Source organism: Centroberyx gerrardi, chromosome 5 (genome assembly GCF_048128805.1).
Source record: "Centroberyx gerrardi isolate f3 chromosome 5, fCenGer3.hap1.cur.20231027, whole genome shotgun sequence".
Classification (NCBI taxonomy): Eukaryota; Metazoa; Chordata; class Actinopteri; order Beryciformes; family Berycidae; genus Centroberyx; species Centroberyx gerrardi.
In genome coordinates this window covers 23,155,472-23,179,217 of record NC_136001.1, presented here as the reverse complement: position 1 = coordinate 23,179,217, position 23,746 = coordinate 23,155,472, and the positions used below count along the sequence as shown (strand labels likewise).

Genomic DNA, 23,746 nt, shown 5'->3' with positions numbered 1-23,746 from the left:
ACCACCAGATGGAGCTAAATCCTTAACATGAGAATAGGCGGTTAAGTTACCTGAACACAGGTGTGTGTGCGTGTGTGCGTATACATGCGGCTCTGTAAAGGTCATTGGGGTAGGCTCCTGTTCTATAGTATCCACAGATAAGCTTAGTATGTAAGCAAGACTTGTATGTCCATCGACAACCTTGGAAAACCGATTTTCTTTCTTTTTTTGATGTGTCTAGAATGCTGTGTTGATAGAAAAGTGAGGACATCCTATGCTATTTTATACTGTATGTTACAAAAGTGTGTGCAGCACTTCATGAAATATATAAAAACACTGGAGACACTGGAGAAATCTGTGATCTTCTGCTACCTGTGCAATAGCACACAGGGATTTCTCCAAAATGTATTTAGAACAATTTGCATCAGCTGTGACTTATCTGTGATTCAGTGTGTTGTGGTAGGTTGAGAAATAGATACTGTTTAGGTTTTAGTGTAACCCCTACGCCCATCCATTCAGCTCTTAACAATGCAGTGGTCAGGACTTTCAGTAAGTGATGGAAAACATATTGTTATGTAATGTGTAGTTTTATTTTGATAAGGCAGGACCAGTGTGTGATTACTATTACGACTGCTACTGAGCTGCTAAAAAAAAACAGATTATCTATGACAATAAATATGATGATATTTCCTGTCCTCAAGACTGTGTATCGGTTTTCTTATCACAAAGCCTTATTGCTGTCTGAAGTTTGTGTGTGTGTGTGTGTGTGTGTCTGTCCTATATTTCACAAAACCATGTACATGATGACTTAGCAAACAAAATAAGGAATTGCTGCCTGTGTGTGTGTGTGTGTGTCTATGTGCAAAATCCCTTACTGAGCGCTATACATTGCTGCAGGAAAGAGGCTGGACTCCCTTGTGGTTCCACATGAGAGACAGAGAGAGAGAGAGAGAGAGAGAGAAAGAGAGAGAAAGAGAGAGAGAGAGAGTGGGTGAGTGTGCGTGTGTGTGCTTTACTGGACACAGGGCCCCCCTTGTTGTTCCCCCAGACTACGGCATTCGGGCTAATTTAGGGGAAGAGGAGGAGGTGGAGGAGGAATAGGAAGCTGAGTTGGTGGTTCAAGAGAGGGAGGAAGGAGTAGTGACTAAGACAGTCACTCACCCTACTGTAACTCACCCTGCGAAGGGGGGTGTGGCGTCATGACCAGTGATCAGGCATAGGCACACACTCGTTGGTTGGGCTCAGCCAGCATACAGCTCTCTGCCTCTGTCAGCGAGTGTATGTGTGTGTGTGTGCCTCGCTCTGTGTCTTTGTAAAACACGTGGAGGAACATATCTCTCGGATACAGGATGTTGTCTTCGGGATAGCTGGAGAGCTGCTTGCTCCTGGTAAGGCTTTGAGTTTAAATGTCAGCGTGTCTCGCTGCTTGGCTGTCTTGGTTCTCTGTGTGTCGGGTACGACGCTGTCAATCTGAGCGCCATTTGTGCTGATTTGCTGTTGAATTAGATATGAATTCAGGCTTTGTGTCAGTCTGGCTGCTCAGTAGCATGCGGTTCCTTTCAAACTTTGTAGAATGGATGCATTAGCAGCAGCGGTTAAACTGATGTAGACACTAGACAGTTACATATTGCACTTTGACCTTTCAAAAGAAATGGGATTTAGGTCGGATGTGTTTCCGGAGACATTGCTGTATTAGCAGTGTAATGATTGGTCAGTATGGTACATGCAGCCTTCAGTCGCTTGGTTAAAATGGAGGCAGAATGTCTGAGTGTTGGTACTGATGATGAGCGTATGATCGCATGGTAGTCTGGTGAGGCGACAGCTATGATGTTACTTGTACTACGCCCACACTGCACCTGGCTGACTAATTCTATTTCTCTGTCATCTGGCTGTGTGTGGGTGTGTGTACCACATGTTTTGTTTACCACATGTTCTTACTGCAGACCGGAGGGCAACAATTTGTCTGGCTGCTCTAGTTAGACCGGGGATAGCCCATCTGATCTCAGAACTGAATCTCAGACTTTTGGACTTTCGTCAGTATTATTTTCAAGAATCATACATACGTAAAGTGGCTATACATATAGTTAAAAGTAGGGCTGAACGATATTAACAAATAAATCTAATTGTGATTATTTGACAGAATATTGCAATTGCGATTTAAACTGCGATTCATAACATTACAAGTTTTTCTTGTGATACATTGTTTAGAACTTTAAAATTGTTTAAAGAAAAGTGATTTTGTTAAAAAGAAATAGATGTCAGTGTGCAGGTAAAAATTTACCGAGTTTGAGTATGCTGAAAGGTTTTCACCAGTATTGTACTTGATTCATGGACCAAAGATCACCCACAGCACTAAAGCACCTTGTTTAGAAATCCATTTTGGACGCCCCTGTCATAAGCAATTAATTGCAGCCTCTGTGATTTGGAAATTGCATTAGTTCCTATTGTGATTTTGATTTTTTTTCCGATTAATTGTTAAGCTCTATTTAATAGTGATGATTTATATGTTAAACTCCAACTACTTATGTTCTGGGAATTGTGGTATGAAAGACACCGTATGTTCTTTCCCTGGGTTGCATGCAGGGGAAGTTGCTTCACTCCTGACATCACTGGGAGTTGTGAAAGCTGATAGAAGGGGAGGGGAAGTGGTGCTGTGGTTATTATTGATCATGTTGGTCCATTGTCTTTCCTCTGTCTTATCGTGTTGTGGTTCGGCGTGTGTTTGTGCTGATAACCTAGTTGTCCTTTTCTCACCAGTTTCACATCATTCTCTCCCGTCTGAGCTGTGTAGCTGTAGCGAAGCAGATGAGTAAAGCAGGGCTGAGTTGATAGATAGGAGACGCAGTGTGTTGGCAGTTGGACTCTGGGCAGCTCACCAGAGAGGGTGGTGAGGGTCTCTCTTACATAGACATGTTTTGGTGGGCTATATTTAGACTTGTGTTGATTCTGCACTGATGCAACAGAAGATGACACACATTGAGATTCACGCAGTGTCGGTGATGTACGATGATTCATTGAGATGAATCCTAAAATGTTGGTTAATGAGCGGACACTTTCCGCTTGTTGATGATAAGTCATGTCGAAAAGGCTTTCCAGAGGCACGTAGAGCATGGCGCTTTCTGCCTATAACATAACCTTGGTTTGTATCCACCTTCAGCTTACCCACAATCACAAGGCATTTACCCCTTTTATGATATAACGAGTTCTCATGTACCCCACCCTCGATCCCATCCACGCTACAGGGTATATCAACAGGAAGAGAATAGACAGTGTTTTCAATATTTTATTATTATGCATAACATAACAGCCGATTACGATCGTAAAACCCCAGCCTGATATGTGAATACCGCCAAACCTCAAAGTAAACACCAATACACAATGGACAAGAGGCCAGTGAAAAATCAGGGGCCATGATTTATGCAAAAACAGAACTAACAGCTCAACACAACTGAGAATATCCTCTCTTCCCTCCCTTGCATGCACAAACACAATACACTGTAACAGACACTTCACACAGAAACACAGGTCTAACCATGGTCCGTTGCTTCCACTGTTTCCGCCACGGAAAGTCTTCTCTATTCTAAGTTCTTCAATGTGTGTTGCACACCTGCTGCTTCCCCTCCATACTGAACACACCACCGCCTCCTGTGTCGCTTAACATCCACTACTACTACAGTTACCTATGGCTTGTTACATTTCATCCTCTGTTTTCATTGGCCTGAAGTTTGTGGAGCATTAACTTTCTTTCCTTTTCTTTCTTTCTTTCTTTCTTTCTTTCTTTCAACCCGCTCTGTCTCTTCATCGCCTTTCCTCATTCCTCTACTTCCCTCCTGCTCTCTGCCCCGCTACCTCCCTCTGCAGATTGCCATCCACCTCCTTCAGGGTGTCCAGAAATGTAGTCAGCAGCAAAAACAGCGCACACCCCTCTTTGTGAACACTTTTTTCCTCTCAAACAGGTAATTGTGCATGTGTATGTGTGTGTGTGTCTCTGTATGTGTCTCTGTCTGTATGTTGCAGTGGAAACCCTTGTGAAAATCCGCCCATTCATTTATCTATCCTGCATTAATACTGCAGGCAGTTCCTAGTTGAATGATACAGTAAGACCAAATTAGTATATTATAACACAAAACCAAGGTGACTTCATCCACTATGACGTGTCATGTTGGGTGCCGTTTTATGCTTTAACTAAATTCCCAGTAGAAACCCATCAGTTGTAATTAGCACAGATGTGGGGTGGTAACAGGACAGTTTTTAAAGCTGAAGCAAGGTTAGTTGAGTCTTCTTCAGTCTTCAGTCTTTGGTGTTTGAACATGATCTGCCTGTCCGTGTGCCTGCCCAACTCCCTGTCTGCCTGCCAGTCTGTCTGTCTGTCTGTCTATCTGTAGCTGTCTATGTAGGCATGGTTTGGTGTGTTCTGTCGCTAAGGGATACAGCTGTGTGTGTGTGTGTGTGTGTGTGTGTGTGTGTGTGTGTGTGAGACCAAAGAGGAAGGAGTAAGGATCCCATAGTTGCCATGCCAGCCTTGTCACTTAATCCTACCAGCCTCTCTTGTTGAGTGTGTACTGGTACTTTGAATTACTGCACAGGAATATTAGCACCATGATTTACATGTTGTGGAAGAGCCTACACAAGATACGACAAAAGCTGTAGAGTAGTAATACACATGCACACAAAGTCTATATGATGAGCACCCACCTACATATACATGTCCACGTACAAATACACACACACACACACACATTGCTCAGAGGAACAGGGTGTTCCTCAAAAGGGGAACAGAGAGCAAGGGGGTTTATTTTAGTCATTAGAGCAGGCCGGCAGACAGCTTAATGCGGAAAGGGTGTGTGTGTATGTGTGTGTTTGTGCATGCGTGTGTGTGTGTGTGTGTGTCTGTGTGTGCAGTGATGGACAGGCTGGTGAGGCTGGTGAAGTGCACAGTGCAGTGTCAGATTTGGAACCTCTGTATTACTAACTTAATGGACTATCTTTAACGGGACCCTAACCCTACTGGCCACATGAGGCACTCTAATACAGCAGAGGACCTTTGTTTATCTAACCATAGACTTCTAAAATTTACCCTAACAAGGACATTGACCTAATAGTGTAGCAAGAAATTTTAATATTACCAAATTTAATGCTGATGTAAACAATTAGAGCCGTTTAGGCTGCAAAATGAAATTACCGAGAGTGACTCAGAATTATGTCCTTTCCTTATTTTGAGCGAGATAGAATACATAAGGACGTAAATATTTCAGTCCCTGTATTCCTAGTGTGTTTGTATATCAGAGTGGAGCTTGACCAAACTTTGGTGTTGGTGTTAAACTCAGTTTGTACTGTTAGACATGCAAGGGATGTTCAGATATTTGTGTGACCTTCCAGGATTTTCTCTCCGCTCTCATTCCCTGGGCAGAGTTGCTGTGGCCCTGGTATAGAAATAGCTCTTTTCCTTTTGATTTGCTCGTATAGCTCTCCCACACTCCTTTTTAGCAGGGCTCTAAAATGTCTGTGTATTTGTGTATGCAGCTGTGGCGGCATTTGTGTGTGTGCATATGCTTGATTGTGTGCGTGTATCAGTGTGTATATGTGTGTATATACACATCCCACATTTAACTGGTCTAGGTTGGCTGTTAAAAAGACCTGCCTGGCATTGCATAGCTACTTCTAAAAATACACACTCCCACAAATTAACACCATGTCTCTGAACACAGGTGCCATGGCCTCACACTGCCCCTGTGCAAGTGTGTGTGTACAAGTGTGTATGTATGTTTGTGTATCAGTTTTACACGTTGTAGATGTGTAGGAAGGAACATATGCCGTTTTATATGGCATCTGAATGTGCCGGTTGCACAGTATGAGTAATGTATTGTATGTTTTACACACCTTTGTGTCATATCATGTACTTTTGTGTTGGGTATATACTGGATGTGTGTGTGACTAATCTCTGGCACAATCCAGAGTTAACCGCTGACCCGGCCTTCCTCCGCTCAGTATCCTCCCACTGGCTGTCAGTCTTTGAAGTGGAGCGGCTGTGACATCACAGCGTTGGACACACAATGGCAGCAGTGTGATCCTACTGCGTCACAGATGCCTGCTCAACCCAGTGGATGCCAGGCAACTGGAAGGCCCATGTGGGAGAGCATGCTGCCTGGTAGCAGTGTGTCACCATATGAGATCAGGAAATGATATCCTGTCAATGTGTTTGTATGAGTGTGTGTGTGTGTGTGTGTGTGTGTGTGTGTGTTTTGGGGGGTGGGGGTAGGGGGGTTGGCGTTGGGGGCTGGTGTATTAAGCAGCATCATGGCTTAGTCATGTTTGGAGACTCTGTGATACATGTCTCACATGGGTTGGAAAGTTAGGTAGTTATAATATATTATATGTATATACTGTATGTCACCACACCTAGAGTCATAAGCAATTTCGTTTTGCTGATTGGGGGAAAGCCGCAAAGCAGTTTAAAAAAAAAGTCCAGTAATGGCCAACAAATTGCCTGTAATCCTCATTCACACATGCATTCTAAACCAAAACTGGCTATCCTAATGTGAAACCCCACAACTTTTGCATGGGGGATTCAAAGTGAGAGTCACACTGTGGCACACATGATCTTGCCCCTCCACAGAGCAACTAATAGCCTTTTTGATGCATTGCATGTAATCCATCACCCAGGCCTCAGTTTTGGGTTGTCAGTTAACCAACCAAGTATTGATCCAAATACTGATTGCTATCGAGCAAGCTGGAGAAGTGTTGAAACATGACCCTGTATCTTATCATGTGTCATCATTCTACAGTGCAATTACAATGTCAACATTTTATGGCTTTGGGTTTAGCATGTAAAGCTAAAGAAATGAATGTCTAGGACCTGTACAGTGGGACATTTGCTAAGCTAAACTTTTTTTGGTGGAGGCATACAGCAGCACTTGTCCCTTTCTGGCTGGCTGGCATTCCTACCCTGCCGATTGAGTTTGGAGATGTAATCACCCTATTTGTCAGGCTCTATAAATACACTGTGCAGCATTCCGACACTGTGTGCATGCATGTATGTGTGTATGTGTGTGCACAGACTTTGCATGTCTGTGGAAATAAGCACTGTGAAAAAGACAGTATTGCAGGAGCCCAGGCCCATAGGTCAGCTCCTCCTAAAGCTCCAGTAGTTATCAGTAGGTGTACTAAGTTGTTCCAGTGTGTCTGAATACCCAGAGGAAAGCACTTTGACTAGTGTGCCTGTACTATTTGTTTATAATAATAATACGTTTGGAGCTGTTATGGTGTAGAGTCAGCTTTTCCCAGAGTCAAAGTTCTGATATGTGTGTATCTGTACGTGTGTGTGTCCATGCGTATCTCTGCATGAGTGTGTGTTTTTATGTGGGCCAGCCAATGGGCACAAAGCGGGCAGTGTGTGCCCCCTCGGGTGCTGAAATGTACACTTCGGACAACAGGCGGCTTCAGTCCTTCTCAATAGGAGCTGCCCTTCTTATTGTACCTCACGCACAATGAGCTTTTCTCTCTCTCTCTCTCTCTCTCTCTCTCTATGACCATATATGGACAGTGTCTCTGATGAGACGGAGGAATCTAGTTCTGATTGGTTGTTAAGACCCTGATGTCTCTGTCATTGCCTTTCTGTGTCTGTCTCAAAGCACATTAGCAACATCAATATCAGTAGAATAGAGTAGAAACCAGGCCTCAAAAAGGTCCCATCATACTTCACTGAGTCTAGACAAGCCAAGTCATGCAGGGGATGAACGCATGTCATTGCAAAAGGGGAACTGTCAACCCCGGGACTCCCCAGTAAGTGTGTGTGTGTGTGTGCCTGTGTATGAGTGTGTGTGCGTGAGAAGGACAGGAGTAGATGTGTTAAAGGGGTGAGGGTGTTCCCCTTTGTCGGTGTGCTCACATGATCACCCAAGATCAACACGACCACATGACTCCCACATGACCCCTCCGCTGTTGCCATGGTTATGCTCCTCCACCCAGCCCTTTTCGGCGGGACAGAGTGCTACTACTTAGTCCCATCATCCCAGCACCTCTCCCTCAACCATGACAGTACATACAACATCTGACTACATGGATGTAGTCAGACCAACAGTGAGGGAGTGCATAGATGTTTGTCTGGAGTCAAGATGCTGTTTTGTTTTGTTTTGCTTCAGTTGCTGTGCTTGTCTGCCCAACAGGGCCCAGGGCCACACTATGTATAGTCAATCATATATGTGTCAGAGATAGCTAATCTTAGATCTACAGAATGTGACTCCTTTACAACAAACAAAATTTGTTTGTCTGTTTATGTGGGGCTCTACGGGAATTGTCCCTTCTTTCCTTCCCTGTTTTGTTGTTTGCTTGCACCTTTTGTATTTCTTATGTTATGTTTATATGACCTTCCTCTTCCTACTCGACTTTAAAATAAAATAAAACTTCAAAATAATTAAAATGTGATTCAAAAAATGCAGGTTATACACAGTTGTGGGATTTGTTATAGTTTGTGATACAAAGGACATTCAAAATGAATGAAAATTGAATTAGTGCACACGTGCAGTGTGTGATTTGTGCAATTTATCTTAAGTCCAATATTCATTTACATGTGTGAGTGGTGGGTGATAGATAGATAGATAGATAGATAGATAGATAGATAGATAGATAGATAGATAGATAGATAGATAGATAGATAGATAGATTTGTTAGAGGTGACTTCCGAGGGATTAGGGAGCCAATTACTGTTGTATATCAATCATATCTAACTTTCCCTTTTCTTTGTTTACTTTCCACTTTCCCCCCTTCCTCTCTCCCAACTCTCACTTTTTCCTCCATCCCTCTCTCCTCCTCCACAGTTCCCTCTACCTCTCTCGGGCTGGACTGCGGTGCGTTGACGTCGGCTCGCCCTCCCCTGCCCCCTCGCCCCCCAGCAATGGCCTCGCGCATCGGCCTGCGGATGCAGGTAAAACATGACCACACTCCACCAATGAACTACCAGTGCAGAATGCAAACCTTGCATTAGCTGTGGACAACATGGTCTGTTTGTCTACTTGGGTGGATACTGTATGGGAGAGGAAGTACAGGTATTACAGAGTGGGTGACTTTCCTACTCTCACTCCTACCTGCAGGCCTAGCTCTACTTTTAAGACTGTAGTTTTTGTTATCGTTATTCAGAATGTTGGGATTTGTTTGACATGGCATAGTTGCCCTTTCTAGTCAGTCTCAGTGCGCCTTGGGTTGTGTCATTTATTTAAAGAGCAACTGCCTGTTGCAACCACTTCTTTCTGCTGATAAATGTGGCCATGCTATAGTGAAACACATCAATTATGTTTAAGACACTGATATTTATGTGCATATGTGACTTATTTTGTACTTTTGTAGACATTCACAGATTGTTGCTCCCTCTAGTGGTTCAAATCTCCCTGGCGTATGTTGATGAAATTGCGTACTTTCTATATAGGGTGATGTAATAGATGTGGGAATTACTACTCCTACTTTGCTTACAAGCCCCCTGCTCTCCACCTCACGTTCTGCCAGCTACCAAATACAGCTGCGTCTTTTAAAATAGCAGAGCGGCAGAGAACAGCCAAAACCGACAATGACATCACACATCACAGTCAATTTATAGGTCCGAATGTTTTAATGAGCATCCCTATGATGTATATGCGTGTGTATGTGTGTGTTCAAATGTGTGTGTGCGCATGTGTGTGTATGTGTGTGTGTGTATGTTGCACTATCCCCAGCTGATGCGAGACCAGCTGCAGCAGGAGGAGCAGCGCGAGCGGCAGCAGCAGCAGAATGCAGCCCTGCAGTACATGCAGCAACGCATGGCTGGGCCACCTGCACCCACGCCGGCCATCAGCACCCCGCAGCATTACCAGAGCATGCAGGTCCCCGTGGAAGTGCTCAAGGTCAGTATGTGTCAGCGTGCCCCGTGTGTTTGATCGTGACCGATTCATAATCGGAAAGGTTGGAAGTGGCTTACCAGGAAGGGCGGAAGGATTTGGGTGGGAAACGAAAAAAAAAAAAAAAAAAAAACTTAAAAGGGAATTTGTGGTTTGATCCCTCGCAGCAGAGAACACAAAATTCCCTCCGCCCCTCCACATACACACACACACCCTCATCTCCTCAGACCTGGACTGGACCACCATGCAGTCTCCAAGACAAAAAAAATGTGTGGAGAATTCTGTATAACTCACTTCCACCCAAAAAACACAACCCCCCGAGCACAAAGCACTAAAGAGACTGATTGAGGGAGCGTGGGGGGAGAGAGAAATGGTTTGTAAAAGGAGAGTGGAGGGGGGGGTGGGGGGTGCGGACACGGGGGTGCGGTAGTTGTGGTAATCCACTCACATGTTGCTGAGAAGGAAACAGGACAGCCCTCTGCGAGCCTCTGTCCAGGGTGCAGCGGAGGTGGTCAGGACTGGACTAGGCATTGTGGGCTCTACACACGGGGAAAAGGAGAGAGAGAGGAAGCGGTTTGACTAAAAAGGCAGAGAGAGAGAGAGAGAGAGGGAGAGAAGAGAAAAATGCGGTGGAGCAGCAACCAGGTAGGGAGACAGAAGTGGGAGGAAGAGGGGAGACGAGGGAGAGGTTTGACATGTTTGCCGATAGGACAGACAGGAGCGAGGCAGATAGGCTGTGTCAGACAGGGACAGATAAAGTTGAAGTGACATTTTGCCTGATTCCAAAGATGCCTGTGCATGTCCTTATCTTTGATGTTGTGTGTTTGTGTGTGTATGGGTTTGTGCAATACTCAGTTACAGCCAGTGCATGTGCATGCCTCCACTATGTGTGCTTGTATGTAGTATATATTTTGAACCGCAAAACTGTGTCTAGTGTGTATGGATTGGTAACTGTATGGGGCATTTTGTGGTGTGAAAAGCTTACTCTGTGAGTGTTTGAGTGTGTGTGGGAGGGTGTGCTTGCTTTTATGAAATCTTACAGCTTAGCATTGTCAGGGTTTCCTTTCATGTTGTAGATAAGGTGTCAACCTGAGCTTGTGCGGCTGTCTGTCTGTCAGTCCAACACGAGCCTGTCGTGCCTTTTCCACTGTGTTGCTTTAGACTTGATCTGTGCTGACAGAGCTAGGCCAGATAGGACGAATAGTTATGACTGTTGGTAATGTTTTTCCCTCTGGCTCAGGAGACACTGACACATCGAAAGCTGACAGCCAATCAAGTGTATTTATCCCAACTGTCAAGACTTGGCCTTGCTGTCAAGTCATCAAATGTAAAAACATACACATATCATGCTCACACATAGAAGCAGGCACAAAACTGATTAGTGCCGTCAGGAGTTGAAGCACGAATATCTATTTACTGAAAAGTTTCTGGTTCATTTGATATAATCCTGGTGTTGGTTATAAAACAGAATGGGGGGTGGGTGGGGGGGTGGTTGGGGGTTGACTCTAGCTGTAGTAATAGGCAGCAGGCCTGCTCTCTGCTGAGCTTTAGTCTTTGATGTGAAAGAATGAGGCCAGCCCACTGCTCTACCCTTTCTAGCCAAGCCAGAGGATTTAGTGTGGCTTTACTCCTATAGGCATTATTACTGGCTTAATGGTGCTATGTTGTGGTACCATCACTATGTTATGGGACGGGGATATAGGGGTCACAGTGTTAAAGCTAAAATACATATGTGTTGAATTGTAGTGTAAAACTAGGCTAAGGTGATGAGCTTATATGACACCCCTGTCATTTATGCACTGAATTAAATGTAATTTTGATGATGAGGCTTTAACCCAGTGTGTGTGTGTGTGTGTGTGTACAGGTGCAGACCCACCTTGAGAATCCTACAGACTACCACATCCGCCAGTCTCAGAGACAACAGGTGAAGGAATACCTGTCTACCACCTATGCCACCAAACAGGTACCTGTCCGTCTGCCTGTCTTTCTGGGTGCCTTACCTCTGTACTGTGTATGTGTTTATGCCAGTCTGTCTTCCCATTAGATCAGCTTGTTCCGTGGATCAATGGCCTGTCTGTCTGTCTGTTTGTTTGACCTGTTTATCCAACCATCTACATTATTATTATTACATTGCATTATTACAGTAATTATCAGTCATTACCACCATATCTCAGGGTGTCCGTCTAGGTGGCTGTTCATCTCTGTCTCTGTGTCCCGTCCTGTCCCTAGACGGTCCATGCAGTAACGGGGGTGGTGCAGCCCTCTCCTCCCCCCTCCATGGGCCCCACGGGGGGCTCAGCCTCTGCCCCCCCTCCCCTCCACTCCCCGCGCATGCGCACCGAGCAGCTCATGTCTGGAAACAGCGCCCCCAACAGCCCCATGGCCATGCTCAACATCGGCTCCAGCCACGAGAACGAGGTACTCGCATGCGAGCGGGGGCACACTTGCGCACTCATAGACACACATACACACACACACACACACACACACACATCATAAAACATTCATTTCTGTTGATGTTATAAAGTGGAAATTGACAAGTACTGGATTGAACAAATAACCCTGCTATATGACTTGATTACACACCTATATAAAGAAATGAGGACTGCAGATTACCCCCAAAGTGACATTATCGCCACATTTTATGAAGCCATCATAACGATTTCATTGCTCCTTGGTATGGGGGAGCAGAATTTGTGAATGCATGTGTTTTTGTGTACGCTTGTCTGTGTGTGTGTGTGTGTGTGTGTGTGTTTCTGTTTGTGTGTCGATGTATATTCATGTGTGCGATATGCACACATGTACATGCGTGTGAATGTGTTGTGCATACAGTAGGTGTGTGTACGTGTCAAAACTTGCGAAAAGCTTCAATGAAAGTGTTGACTAACTGGCGCTAACTGAGTCTGACTATCATTGCAGTTTAAATGCTCCATTATGGCCTTGCAGCAGTAATTACAACTTAACAAGTGACAGGGCGACAGCAGAATGTAAGGCCCTTTGAACCTGGAAGACTTTGACCAGCTCTCCTCCGCCTCCTACTCTCTACCTCTCTCCTTCCTGTCTCCCTGGCAGAATATAGTCATACAGATAGCGTCCATTAAACAGTCAGTCCAGAATGAGACAAGCATTTGCAGGCGAGTTCAGCTGGAGGCCTATATGCCATCAGGTTTCACGTTCTTTATTAAGTGTACGAGCAGTGACAGTTTTTCCCAGTGTGAGTCTTCACATGAGCCTACTATCTGCTAAACATTAAAACGCTGTTTGGGTATGTGTCTTAAAGTTAGCATTAAGCTTGTCATAATCACATTAGTAACACTCTTCCCCTGTTCTTTTTGTTTTAAAACGCAGATGGATGAGGTCATTGATGACATCATCAGCATGCAGTCCAGTTATGATGATATTCAGGCTTACATTGACCCTGTCCAGATGCCTAACACGGTAAGTAGAGTCACAGCACAGAGACCAATAAGCTGTTTCTGTCTCCCTTCAAAGGTTCAATTAGACACTGAACCACTGTTACTGCTTTCCCACTTGTTCATTTCTGTTGTCCTTTATATGAGGAGCTGAGCTGAGTGCTTTATGGCAAAATGACTTCTGTTTCTATCAGTGTGATTTGAGATATGTTTCAGAAAAGGTGGAATCTCTGTGGCACACTTTATCTGTTCCTGGGAACAAAAGCAACATATATTTAGTCATAAAATTGTATTTTTTTTAAAACAGATGAAAAAATCGGTAGAGATAATTTTACTTGTGTCCAATGCAAATCAGCTATTTTCGATATTGTCACTTTCTTGACACACACAATTCTTGAAACAAGTGAAACTGAATTGGAAAAAAGTGACGATTTCTCACCCCAATGGCAGCTTTTTTTCACCTATTGTTTCACTTGCTGTGTAAAAAAAGCAACAACCAATCAATCAATTCTTGCACGTACCCCTCTTATCCCTTGCCCCCACCCTCGCCATGCGTTATTTTGGGCAACGGTCTGCCCTTGATGAGTCAGAGGGTTGGTTATGCCGACTCATCAATACTGACCGAGGCTCTGGCTGGACTAAGGGCAGAAAGGCCGGCCTTGTTCCTTTAATCACTGCTCTTGCATCTTTGTAGTCTCTCTCTCTCTCTCTCTCTCTCTCTCTCTCTGTCTTCCCCATCTACTGTTACTCTCCTTGGTGTTATCGTTGCTGCTGTTGTTGAGGAGGGTGATGGTGTCGGTGCATTTGTTAATGATGGTGAACCATGCGGAGTGGCTTGTGTTCCGTGCTTTGTTGGGACCAGTTCAACTCATTCAACTCACTGTCTTGGTTGTCGGCCCAGAGGAAGTTATCAGTTAGCTGCTTTGCACACACACACATACACACACACACACACACACACACGCACCCACACACACACAAATAGGATTTTAAGTGTATAATTGACTTAAACACAGACTTAGTCAAGCATTCCATCCCTAAACCATTCTGGGATAGATACTGTAGGGAAAGGGAAGACATCTCAGAGGAGGACTATACAGCGCTTTGTGTCTGAGGGAACAAACTCAGAAAATTAACAATTAAACTGCCGGCAGTTAGAGTTCAACTTGTTTACAAGGCATGCAGGGAGAGGGAGAGAGGGAGGAGGAGGAGGAGGAGGAGGAGGAGGAGGGGGAGCGAGAAAGGGAGGAGGGGAGGAGGGAAGGGGGATGAGGGTAATTTGTGCGAGGGGAAAACAGGCTGAAAGTCCAGTTAGGGGAAAGTTCACTCTTGTTTGGTGGTGAGCAGAGGTAGAAGAGAGACGGGATTGGTGCTGCCTAGGTCAGTCTCCCAGGACAGGGGTGGTAGCGCCAGAGAGAGTGTGTGAAGTAGAAAGAAGGAAGGAGTGAAGGATGAAGGAGATGAATAAGACGTATGCCATTGTGGAGGTGATTGAAGGAGAACAGATTCAGCTGGTAAGACATTGAAGCTCGGTGTGTGTTAATGTGTGTGTGTGAGTGCGAGCGCGCACCCACGCGTGTGTGTGTGTGTATGTATAAGACTATGTAGTATGAACTTCGGTAGTGCTGCGAGAGTCGGCTCTCCCTCTCAATCCTCTCAGTGTGTGGGTGGGGTATAAGAACCGCGGTTTGGGCCGGTGCGGGGGGCAGGGCAGCGGGTCAGCTCTAACTCCCAACCTCGGGTCTCTGATTATGGGATGAGCCTCTGCCACAGCATGGGGGTGGGGGTGGGGGTAGAGGGGTGGTGGTGGTGGTGGGGGCTGTCTGTACTGTAGGACTGGAACTAGGACCGGGGCAGGGGGGTTGGGGTTTGAGGTTGGAGGAGTCGCTTGATATGACAGCCGCAGGGAACATGCATGCGGAGTATGAATACGGGCAGGCCTCCAGAGAGGGACACGCTCGACTATTAGACAGACGGTCAGGGACATTATGTGGTATGCCACTGTGAAGGTCGCCCCCGGACTCCGATCTGTCTCACTGCTTTGGCACAGCTCCACAGCTGTGTGTGAGCAAGTTAGAGAGGGAACGAGTGGAGCTGCATTAGCCGCCTATAGCTTCATCTGATAGTCTTCCCTTGTTTGGTTGATTGGTTCACTCAGTGCGTACGTGTGTGTTTGTGTTTGTGTGTCTGTAAGTGCGTGTTTATGTGTGTTTACGTAATCCTCTATCACACCGATTGATTAGATTAGGCTATTGATCAGCCCTGAGGAGGATCGTGTGTGTGAAGCTGGAACAATAATTGAATAGAGAAAGAGAGCAGGAGAGAAAGAGCGATCTTTGTTGCTAACTCCCTCGAACCACACATCAATATGTTGCATGCTTTGTGATTCGCCAACCGCTGAAGGGAAATGAAATAAGTGCTGTAACTTGTTTTCAGATAAACAAAGCGAGGGGAGCGCTGCGTTTTCAGAACAAATTACTGGTGCTGTGAAAAGTTAGAGACAGATGAAATGGAAGTGCGTTGTCCTGGAAATAGCAATGAGAAAAAATTCCAGCCATATTCCCGACTAACTGATCTCCAGTGAATGAAACTTATCTGCTAATCCTGACGCGGATTAAAGTAGCAAACTCCATGGAATCCTTGGAATCTCCCAGTTTAACAAGAGGAGTGGGAATGCCACTGAATACCAGGCGCGACTGAACCTGGGTTTACTCTGAGTGTGTGTGTGTGTGTGTGTGTGTGTGTGTGCATGGTTCCATAGAGTCATACTGGGTTCCAGTCATGCTTGCTTGCTCGATTACATAGAGAAAAAGCTCTTTCATTGTAAATTAGATGTGTCCTTGATTTCGATTGAGGCATGGTTTGAGATGGACAGCCAGGTCAGGACATGAGAGGACAGCACAGTAGCGTGCAGGAGGCTGGGACATGGAGTCACACTCAATTGGCAAGACTGTTAAATCATCAGGAGGAAGTCTCAAACAACCATAATAATGTAATTTCCTTCTAATCAGTGAAGACTTTTACCTCCTATCTCTCCGTCTCTCTCTCTCTCTCTCTCTCTCTCTCTCTCTCTCTCTCTCTCTCTCTCTCTATCTTTACATTTTATGCTAGATGTTCACAGAGCTTATAATTTACATACAGAAGTGAATCGATGGAGATCTGCGTGTGTGTTTATGTCTGTGAATGTGTTTGATCTCGCTGCTCACACAGTAGCCAGCCAGATAAGGTATCTTTGCTTTGAGATAAGTTTTTTTTTTTATCAGTTCGGCCTCATTAGTTGCGTCACATTTGCCCTAACTGCAGGGAGTAGGACAGTCTGTCGGTAACAAGGCGTAAAAAGTCCATCTTTCTCATTAGAAAATGTTATTAAAAACAAATAATGTGTTTTTTAGGAGTCCATACACAACTACAACACAACTGTTATGCAATGTCTAAAGTGCGAGCCTTAGTAGAGCAATCCACTAGCATTCGGGGGCTGGAGATGGCGTTGGAGAATCAAGTCATAAAGAGATAAGATAGATGAGCTGATTGTCAATCATTGCTGTGTGTTTGGCAGTCTGTTTGTAGGTGTGATATTATTGCATTATCTCCTGCTATCTGCTCTTTACAGTGCACTAAACATGGACACTGACTTTATAAACGTAGCTAACTAGGGTTACGCAGCATAGAAAACCATAAATGAGACATCCACCTTTTAGAGAAATAACTGTTTTACACCTGAGTTTGACTTGTTTAGCAAGTGTAACTTTGTTGATGATGTAGTAATCACTGATATTGCTGTTTCCTGCGAGACTCAACCCAGAAAGAAGAGTGATAAAGATACAGTACAACATTCAGCCACAGCCTTCTCGTATTCCAGTTATATTGAATGTAAAGCTTGTTTTATCTGATGTGACTTATACTTTGTTATATTGAGGACTTTGGAGGATGCGTGTTGTGTCATTGCGTTGATTATATTGTTTGCTAGATGTTTTCCGGGTTTTGTCATTGATGAGGAGGGCTGGAACATAACTCACTGAGCATTTGTGAGTGCTTAAGATTAATCTTGAGTTTAAAAACCCCACTCACGCCTCCGGCTAAACCTCTCAGTCTGATCCTGAGACCCAAGCTTTGATTTGGCTTTCTCCAGCCTCTGATGTGGTTCCAGAGGAGCGCGCTGGCAATGTCATGACACAAAGGCATAGGGAGCTGCTCTGTCCAATTTCTGCTCCAATTACTCTGTTATTTCTGTCATGGAAATCTATGAATTGCAGTTGAATACTCTACTTCTACAAATTGTGACATAACAAAGTGATTTCTTAAGAGATCAAAGGAAAGTTCACATGTGGATTGTTGGTTTTCTAAAATGTGTTTGCATGTGTGTACGTCCTCCCCAGCTCCCCCTGTCTAGCAGTCATCTGGATGTGTACACAGGTCCTGGGATGACGGGGCCAGCCATGGCTATGACCAGCAACTCCTGTCCTGCCAACTTAGCCATCAAGCGAGAACTGTCAGGTACGACCAATCGCAGTCGAGCACGTTGTAGCCATATACTGACAGCCAATAAACTGTAACAACTTGCGCTCGCAGCAGAATCTGCACTGAAGAATGTCCTATACATCATCGAACTGTAAAACACCCAATCAAACTTGGGAGTCATTAAGAGGACCGAGGTCATTCTGGTCCTGTCATTTAGTTAGTTATTGATTGAATCTAAAACAAAGTCACCTCAATTGCTTGTGCTCTGGTAATTTATTTAAAAAATGTTTTGCCAGTGTTGACACCAGTGAGACAGTGTTTCTGTTGAAATGTGTTACAGTCTTTGCCATTGTTAGCTAATTCCTTTTTGTTATTGGCAAGACACAGAAGCCCGTGCGATGGCCAAGGAGAGACAGAAGAAAGACAACCACAATCTGAGTAAGTCTTTCTCCTCCTCCTCCCTCATCATGTTCTTTCCCTGACTTTTGTACCCCCTCTTCTGTTTTTTCCTCACATACAACGCAGTGTGCATTTTTTCTCAACCACATCCTCTTGTGGAGTACATGCTCCTAGAAACACATACACACACAGGCACATGCATGCACGCACGCACACACACACACACACACACACACACACACACCTCAATCTGCCTCTTGCACAAACTCTTTTATACACTCTTCATCGATTTAGCTGACACCGTGCAACTAGTGGGTGGATGGTTAACCTGCTAATTTCTGCTGCTCTGGCACTAAAGTCTAATTGCCTGTGACTCTGTGTGCGTGAGTGTGTGTGCGTGTGCGCGCGCGTGCACATACGTGTGTGCATGAATGTCTGTGCGCTTCTGTCTACTCTTTACTGTTTATAACCAGGTAGCATGCCACTGATCTGTGCTTTTATTATGTGCATTATAATACCAATCCAACAGCCAACAAAATTAAGTCACCTCAGGTCCCCTTGCTGGGTTATAACATGACTCTTACTGTCTATGTGAACATTGCTCAAGGTCATTGAGAGTTGACTTTTGCAATTCCAAAGGCCACAGTCTGACTTGTGCAAATCCTTTTTTTTTCTTTCCTCCCTTTGATCCCTTTCCCTTATTCTCCTCTCTCTCTCTCTCTCTCTCTCTCTCTCTCTCTCTCTCTCCCTCTTTTCTCCCCTCCCTCTCTTCTTTTCTCTTCTTTCCTCTCCAATAGTTGAAAGGAGAAGGAGATTCAACATCAATGATCGCATCAAGGAGCTGGGAACCATGATCCCCAAAACCAATGACCTGTAAGTTGCTTTTGCTGTGCGTGTTTTCAGTGTAAACAGTGTAGAGTGAAATATCAGTTACTTGCTGGTTTGCACGTTAACATTCCATAGTATGTAAATTGTCTGTGTATACTTCACTGTGTGCATAGCGATGTGCGCTGGAACAAGGGCACTATCCTGAGAGCGTCTGTAGATTACATCAAACGCATGCAGAAGGATGTGCAGAGGACCAGAGAGGTGGAGAACAACTTCAAGAGGATGGAGATGGCCAACAAGCAGCTGTGGCTACGCATCCAGGTAACACACAAACACACAGACACACACAAACATACAAATACATTAATATCGCATATAAACCACCCCCTTCCCCTCTGTGCAGGAGTTGGAGATGCAGGCTCGTCTGCATGGTCTGCCCAGCACCTCTCCCTCTAGCTTGAACCCGACCGACCTGATGGGTTCCTATGTCAAGCAGGAGACCAGCCCAGAGGAGAAGCTTCCCCTCCCCCAGGCCCAACCCCACCACCAGCCCCACCACCAACCCCAGCACCAGCACCAGCACCAGCCCCAGCACCAGGCTCAGCACCAGGCCCAGCAGCACCACCTCCATCCACAGACCCATCTCCACCCCCAGGGCCAGGGTCAGCCTCAGCCCAGGCAGCTGCCCCCGCTCCCCCACCACCTCCAGCCCCAGCCCCCCATCCAGTACCCCGCCGTAGGCAGCTCCCAGCCCTTTGACTTTGCCCAGTCGCTGGACTTGTGTGAAGGGGTGCCCGGCTTCTCAGATGGCATGTCGGGGCTAGGGGACCTGGGCGGACTGGGCGTCCAGGGAAGGAGAGGCGAGCTGGGCTTCCTGATGATGGACGAGCCCTTGTCCCCTCTGGGCGGAGACCCCCTGCTCTCTGCAATGTCGCCTGAAGCCTCGGTCGACTCCAGCCGCAGGTCCAGCTTCAGCATAGAGGATGGAGACATAATGTAGAGAGCGCACACACACACACACACACACATACACAGGGGTTGCAGCCGTGTTGTAGTGAAAATGTAAACACACCATGAAAAGTGACAGGGTATGTCGACAGAAGTGTAGACACACATCACTCACAGACAACACACTCATAGCACATACAACATAGAGGAATCAGACACACATGAAACATTTACACAGCATAGACCCACAACATGCAGCACATACTGTACAGAACACACAGGTTGAGCATGCACTGATGACACTTATTTGTGGTACACGTATCTCCACTCAACTGCTATTTCACTCACACAGTTGGAAGCATTGTGATCAATTCAAACACACGCACACACACACACACACATACACACGCATACACTCGCACCGGTGCATGTGAGCTAAGCTGAGCAACTTGAAACTTCACTGAACACTCAGGAAGTGTCTGAGCATTTACAAGGGGCGTACTGATAATGCTAGGTCAAACGTTATATAGTATACTTGGCCTCGGTTCCATAAAGTGGGCTCTGAATCATAATTGGACAAGGGACAAAAACAGTGGTTAATTAGGTTGACGTTATCAGATACAAGGACAGCTGAGTGCGTTGTCTCATTTGATAGAGAATAAGTTATGTCTCCCTTACATCAGCTTCTTTTAGTGGCCATAAATGGTTGAATGAGCCATAGTGAATAAAATGGAAATAGCTTTATGGTCCTGCATGCATAATTTACAGGACCTTAAGAGCAATTCAGTCACGTTGTTTTATTCCCCAATCTATTATTCCACAGTTTGCCCTCACTTCCAGAACCAGCTATTTTACGTTTGAGTGAGATCAGTGTAAGCTGAAGTGTATTCTGAAATGATCCGCATGCTAGAGCAACCTGTTCAGAAGTATACACTTTGAAGTTTTCGTGGTCTCTTTCCAAATCTGGTGGAATCACACACGATGCCACTGGGCGAACAATGCAGGAGGCAGATGCCCCAGCTTTCAATAAATACCCTTTTCATTTAATGCATCCACCCCACTGCTTGCTCAGATCACGCTCTGCTCCTAAACCTCCTGACACACACACACACACACACACACCCACACACACACCCACGTCACACATGCATGCTACTGACAAAATTGGTTCACTCTAATATGTAGAGGCTCTTGAAGGGAATTATGTGCAGCAGTTGTCCAAAACACACACACACACTCACACACATACACACATACTCACACACATACACGCAGCCCCGTGTCCCAGTTTCTCCACCTCTAACACACACTGCCATGACCTTTAGCCCCAAGGCACTGTTAACCATGTTAACTCTGGAGAGAGACTAGAGAAACCCCTTGGATGGCCTTCGACACACACCGGGCCGTCCAGTCCACTGCCCAAAACTATGAAGTCCCATAATAACTCAGGTACCAGATTTACACAAGCAGGATCGTTCTTCCAGCAGTTCCAGGCGTTAACCTGAACCGGGCCAGACCCTTTACCCCTGCCAATGTGCCTTTTGATGTTTGCCTCTGCCGCCCTTCAAAGGCAAACAGCAGTAACTACTTTTTGTGTGTTTTAAAGGTCAGAGGTCATGCCAAGGGTTTAGATACACTTCATATCAACATCAGTTACACCCATAACTGCTATACACTTCGCTTCTGTACCAACGATAGGAGATAAACATTGGATTCTTCTCAGTTTCACTGCTCACTGAGTTACTGCTCTTTGGCTTTGTAGGGCCTAGCATGTATTAGAGGCTCAGGTGGAGGAAAGATGGAGTGATGGTGTTTAATACTGGAGGGAGAGAGGAGCTGTCACTGAGTCTGTCTCAGCGGACGGCAGTAGTAGCGTAATAGTCTTCACTGTAAAAGCACAGCATCAGCACACACTCGCATGCATTAACACACACAATTGGTTCACAAACAGGCATGCGGCAAACATGCAGACACTCACTTAGCACACACACACACACACACACACATACACACATGCATGATCTCACACACATACATACAGTGCAGTGTGCCTTGAGGCTGTGTTCAAATCAGCACATTAACGAGTCTCCAGCGCTTCACTGTCTTCTCTCTGGGTGTTGAACCTGAGGGGAGCTGCCAACGATGGAGGTAAAGCTCAGGTCCGCTGTTCACACTGCCGCCACAAGGGAATCTGGTTTCTCATTGGCTGGCTGACACACAGCAATGTCATCACAGTTGTGGATGCAGCCGGTGGAGTGGACCTGAGCTCTAACTCCGCTGTGGCTGTAGAGCTGGGGCTTGGCTTTGATTTGATATAGCTTATGATCAGTACAGAAAAAAAAAGGTAGGAAAAAAAAAAACTTTGATGGTGATTTTTTGATTAAAAAAGTATTTGTTTGTATTCTTTATTATTATAGTTTGTTGTTTTATTTTATCTCCCAAAGCACTGGAAACTATATTATTGTATTGACTTTGTACATGAAAGAATTATGGAATAAGATTTATTTCAGATGTTTTATGCCACTAAGCCACTTAAATGTATTTTATTTGTATTTGTCCTTTTGGTTCTATTTCATTTTATTCCAAAAATACCTTCTCAGAGCCATTTACAGTAAATATACAGTAAAGGTATTTAAGCCACTAGCCTTTCATTGGGTGAGGAGTGGGGAGCCATTTATAAACTTCCAGATTTCACCAGACTTTGGAGAAATGAAAAGAACATGTACATTTATGATGCCATTTTTATATTGATTGGGATTTTATTTTTCTCTCTATTTTAACCTTGAAATTTGGAGCCAGACTAAGTTGAGAGGTGATTCTTTGATTTGATTGAATTGAAACTGCTCCTCTTATGGATGTGAAGTTTACCGGTGGTTCTGGTCAGACTGAAGCAGGTTCGGCTTTTTCACCATGTCTTCTTTCTCCCTGACTTTGGTTTCCATGGAGACAGGCAGACGACTGACTTCACATAAACTCTGAGCCGAGGAGTTGTGGTTGCCATGGCGTCGGATCACTGACTCTATCTTTGTCTCTGTCTCTCTGCCAGAGTTGTGCCTTTTCCCTATCAGCCACAGTTTGACTGTTGTTCTGTTGTACTGTTGTCCAGCCAACACTCCAAAGACCTTGTCTGTCCAGGCTCCTCTACTCTTCCACTAGAGGGCGCACTGCAAAGCAAACTACACAGGGAAAACTGGCGTTCTGGTTTTACTGAGGATATAAAATGTTTTACCAGAATCCATTCAATGGCTCTTAGTGTTTTTCTTTTGAGTTATTATGACTTGGTGAAAGGGTGTTTCTGTGTGTGTATGTGTGTGTGTGTGTGTGTGTGTGTGTGTGTGTGTGCGTGCGTGCGTGCGTGTAAGAGAGAGAGAATGACTGTAAATATCCTCACAAGAATATCAGTCCTGAATGGTGGTCTGTTTTTACGGTTCATTTTTCAGACCACATTAGGAAAAAAGTTATTTTTAGGTTTAGAATGAAATGTAGGTTAAGGTCAGCTATGTACTGGTCGCTAGTTAAAGGTTAGAGAATGGATATGAGTGAGTAGAACGTCCCCAAGTATAAAAGCAGGAATGTGTGTGTCTCTGTCCGACTGTCTGTCTCTGTGCGTTATTTCTGTCTACAGCGTCAGGGGGACAGATTTGAGAAACCCACTAGTTGTAATTGCAGTGTATGTCCACCAGGGAGGGCCAGAGATCCATGTACACGACAGACTCTCTCCTTCAACGCTGCTCTCTTTGAAATCCGTTCTCTCAGCAGTCGCAGAAACAGGGAGTGAGCCGACACGCATGCAATTAACCTATTTTTAAATACTACTTTATTAGGGCAGTTTATCCTCAACTGAGAGAGACTCAA

General features: G+C 45.1%; 1 protein-coding gene across 3 annotated transcripts in view; it reads left to right on the top strand.

Moving 5' to 3' along the window:
• tfeb (transcription factor EB) overlaps nt 1-23,129 on the top strand; it is a 32,196-nt gene extending 9,067 nt beyond the window's left edge. The window contains exons 1-11 of one of the 3 annotated variants that reach the window (XM_078283711.1): nt 1,317-1,367; nt 8,796-8,902; nt 9,684-9,851; nt 11,710-11,808; nt 12,075-12,263; nt 13,194-13,283; nt 17,635-17,752; nt 18,104-18,154; nt 18,913-18,988; nt 19,117-19,264; nt 19,347-23,129. In XM_078283711.1, the coding sequence (XP_078139837.1) occupies nt 8,873-8,902; nt 9,684-9,851; nt 11,710-11,808; nt 12,075-12,263; nt 13,194-13,283; nt 17,635-17,752; nt 18,104-18,154; nt 18,913-18,988; nt 19,117-19,264; nt 19,347-19,943 (1,566 nt within the window). In that variant the 5' untranslated portion in view covers nt 1,317-1,367; nt 8,796-8,872 and the 3' untranslated portion in view covers nt 19,944-23,129. Of the gene's footprint in view, nt 1-1,316; nt 1,368-3,888; nt 3,936-8,795; nt 8,903-9,683; nt 9,852-11,709; nt 11,809-12,074; nt 12,264-13,193; nt 13,284-17,634; nt 17,753-18,103; nt 18,155-18,912; nt 18,989-19,116; nt 19,265-19,346 lie in introns of those variants that run through there. The other 2 variants (XM_078283712.1, XM_071910618.2) reach the window with 2 other exon arrangements.
• The last annotated feature ends 617 nt before the right edge of the window (nt 23,130-23,746 follow it).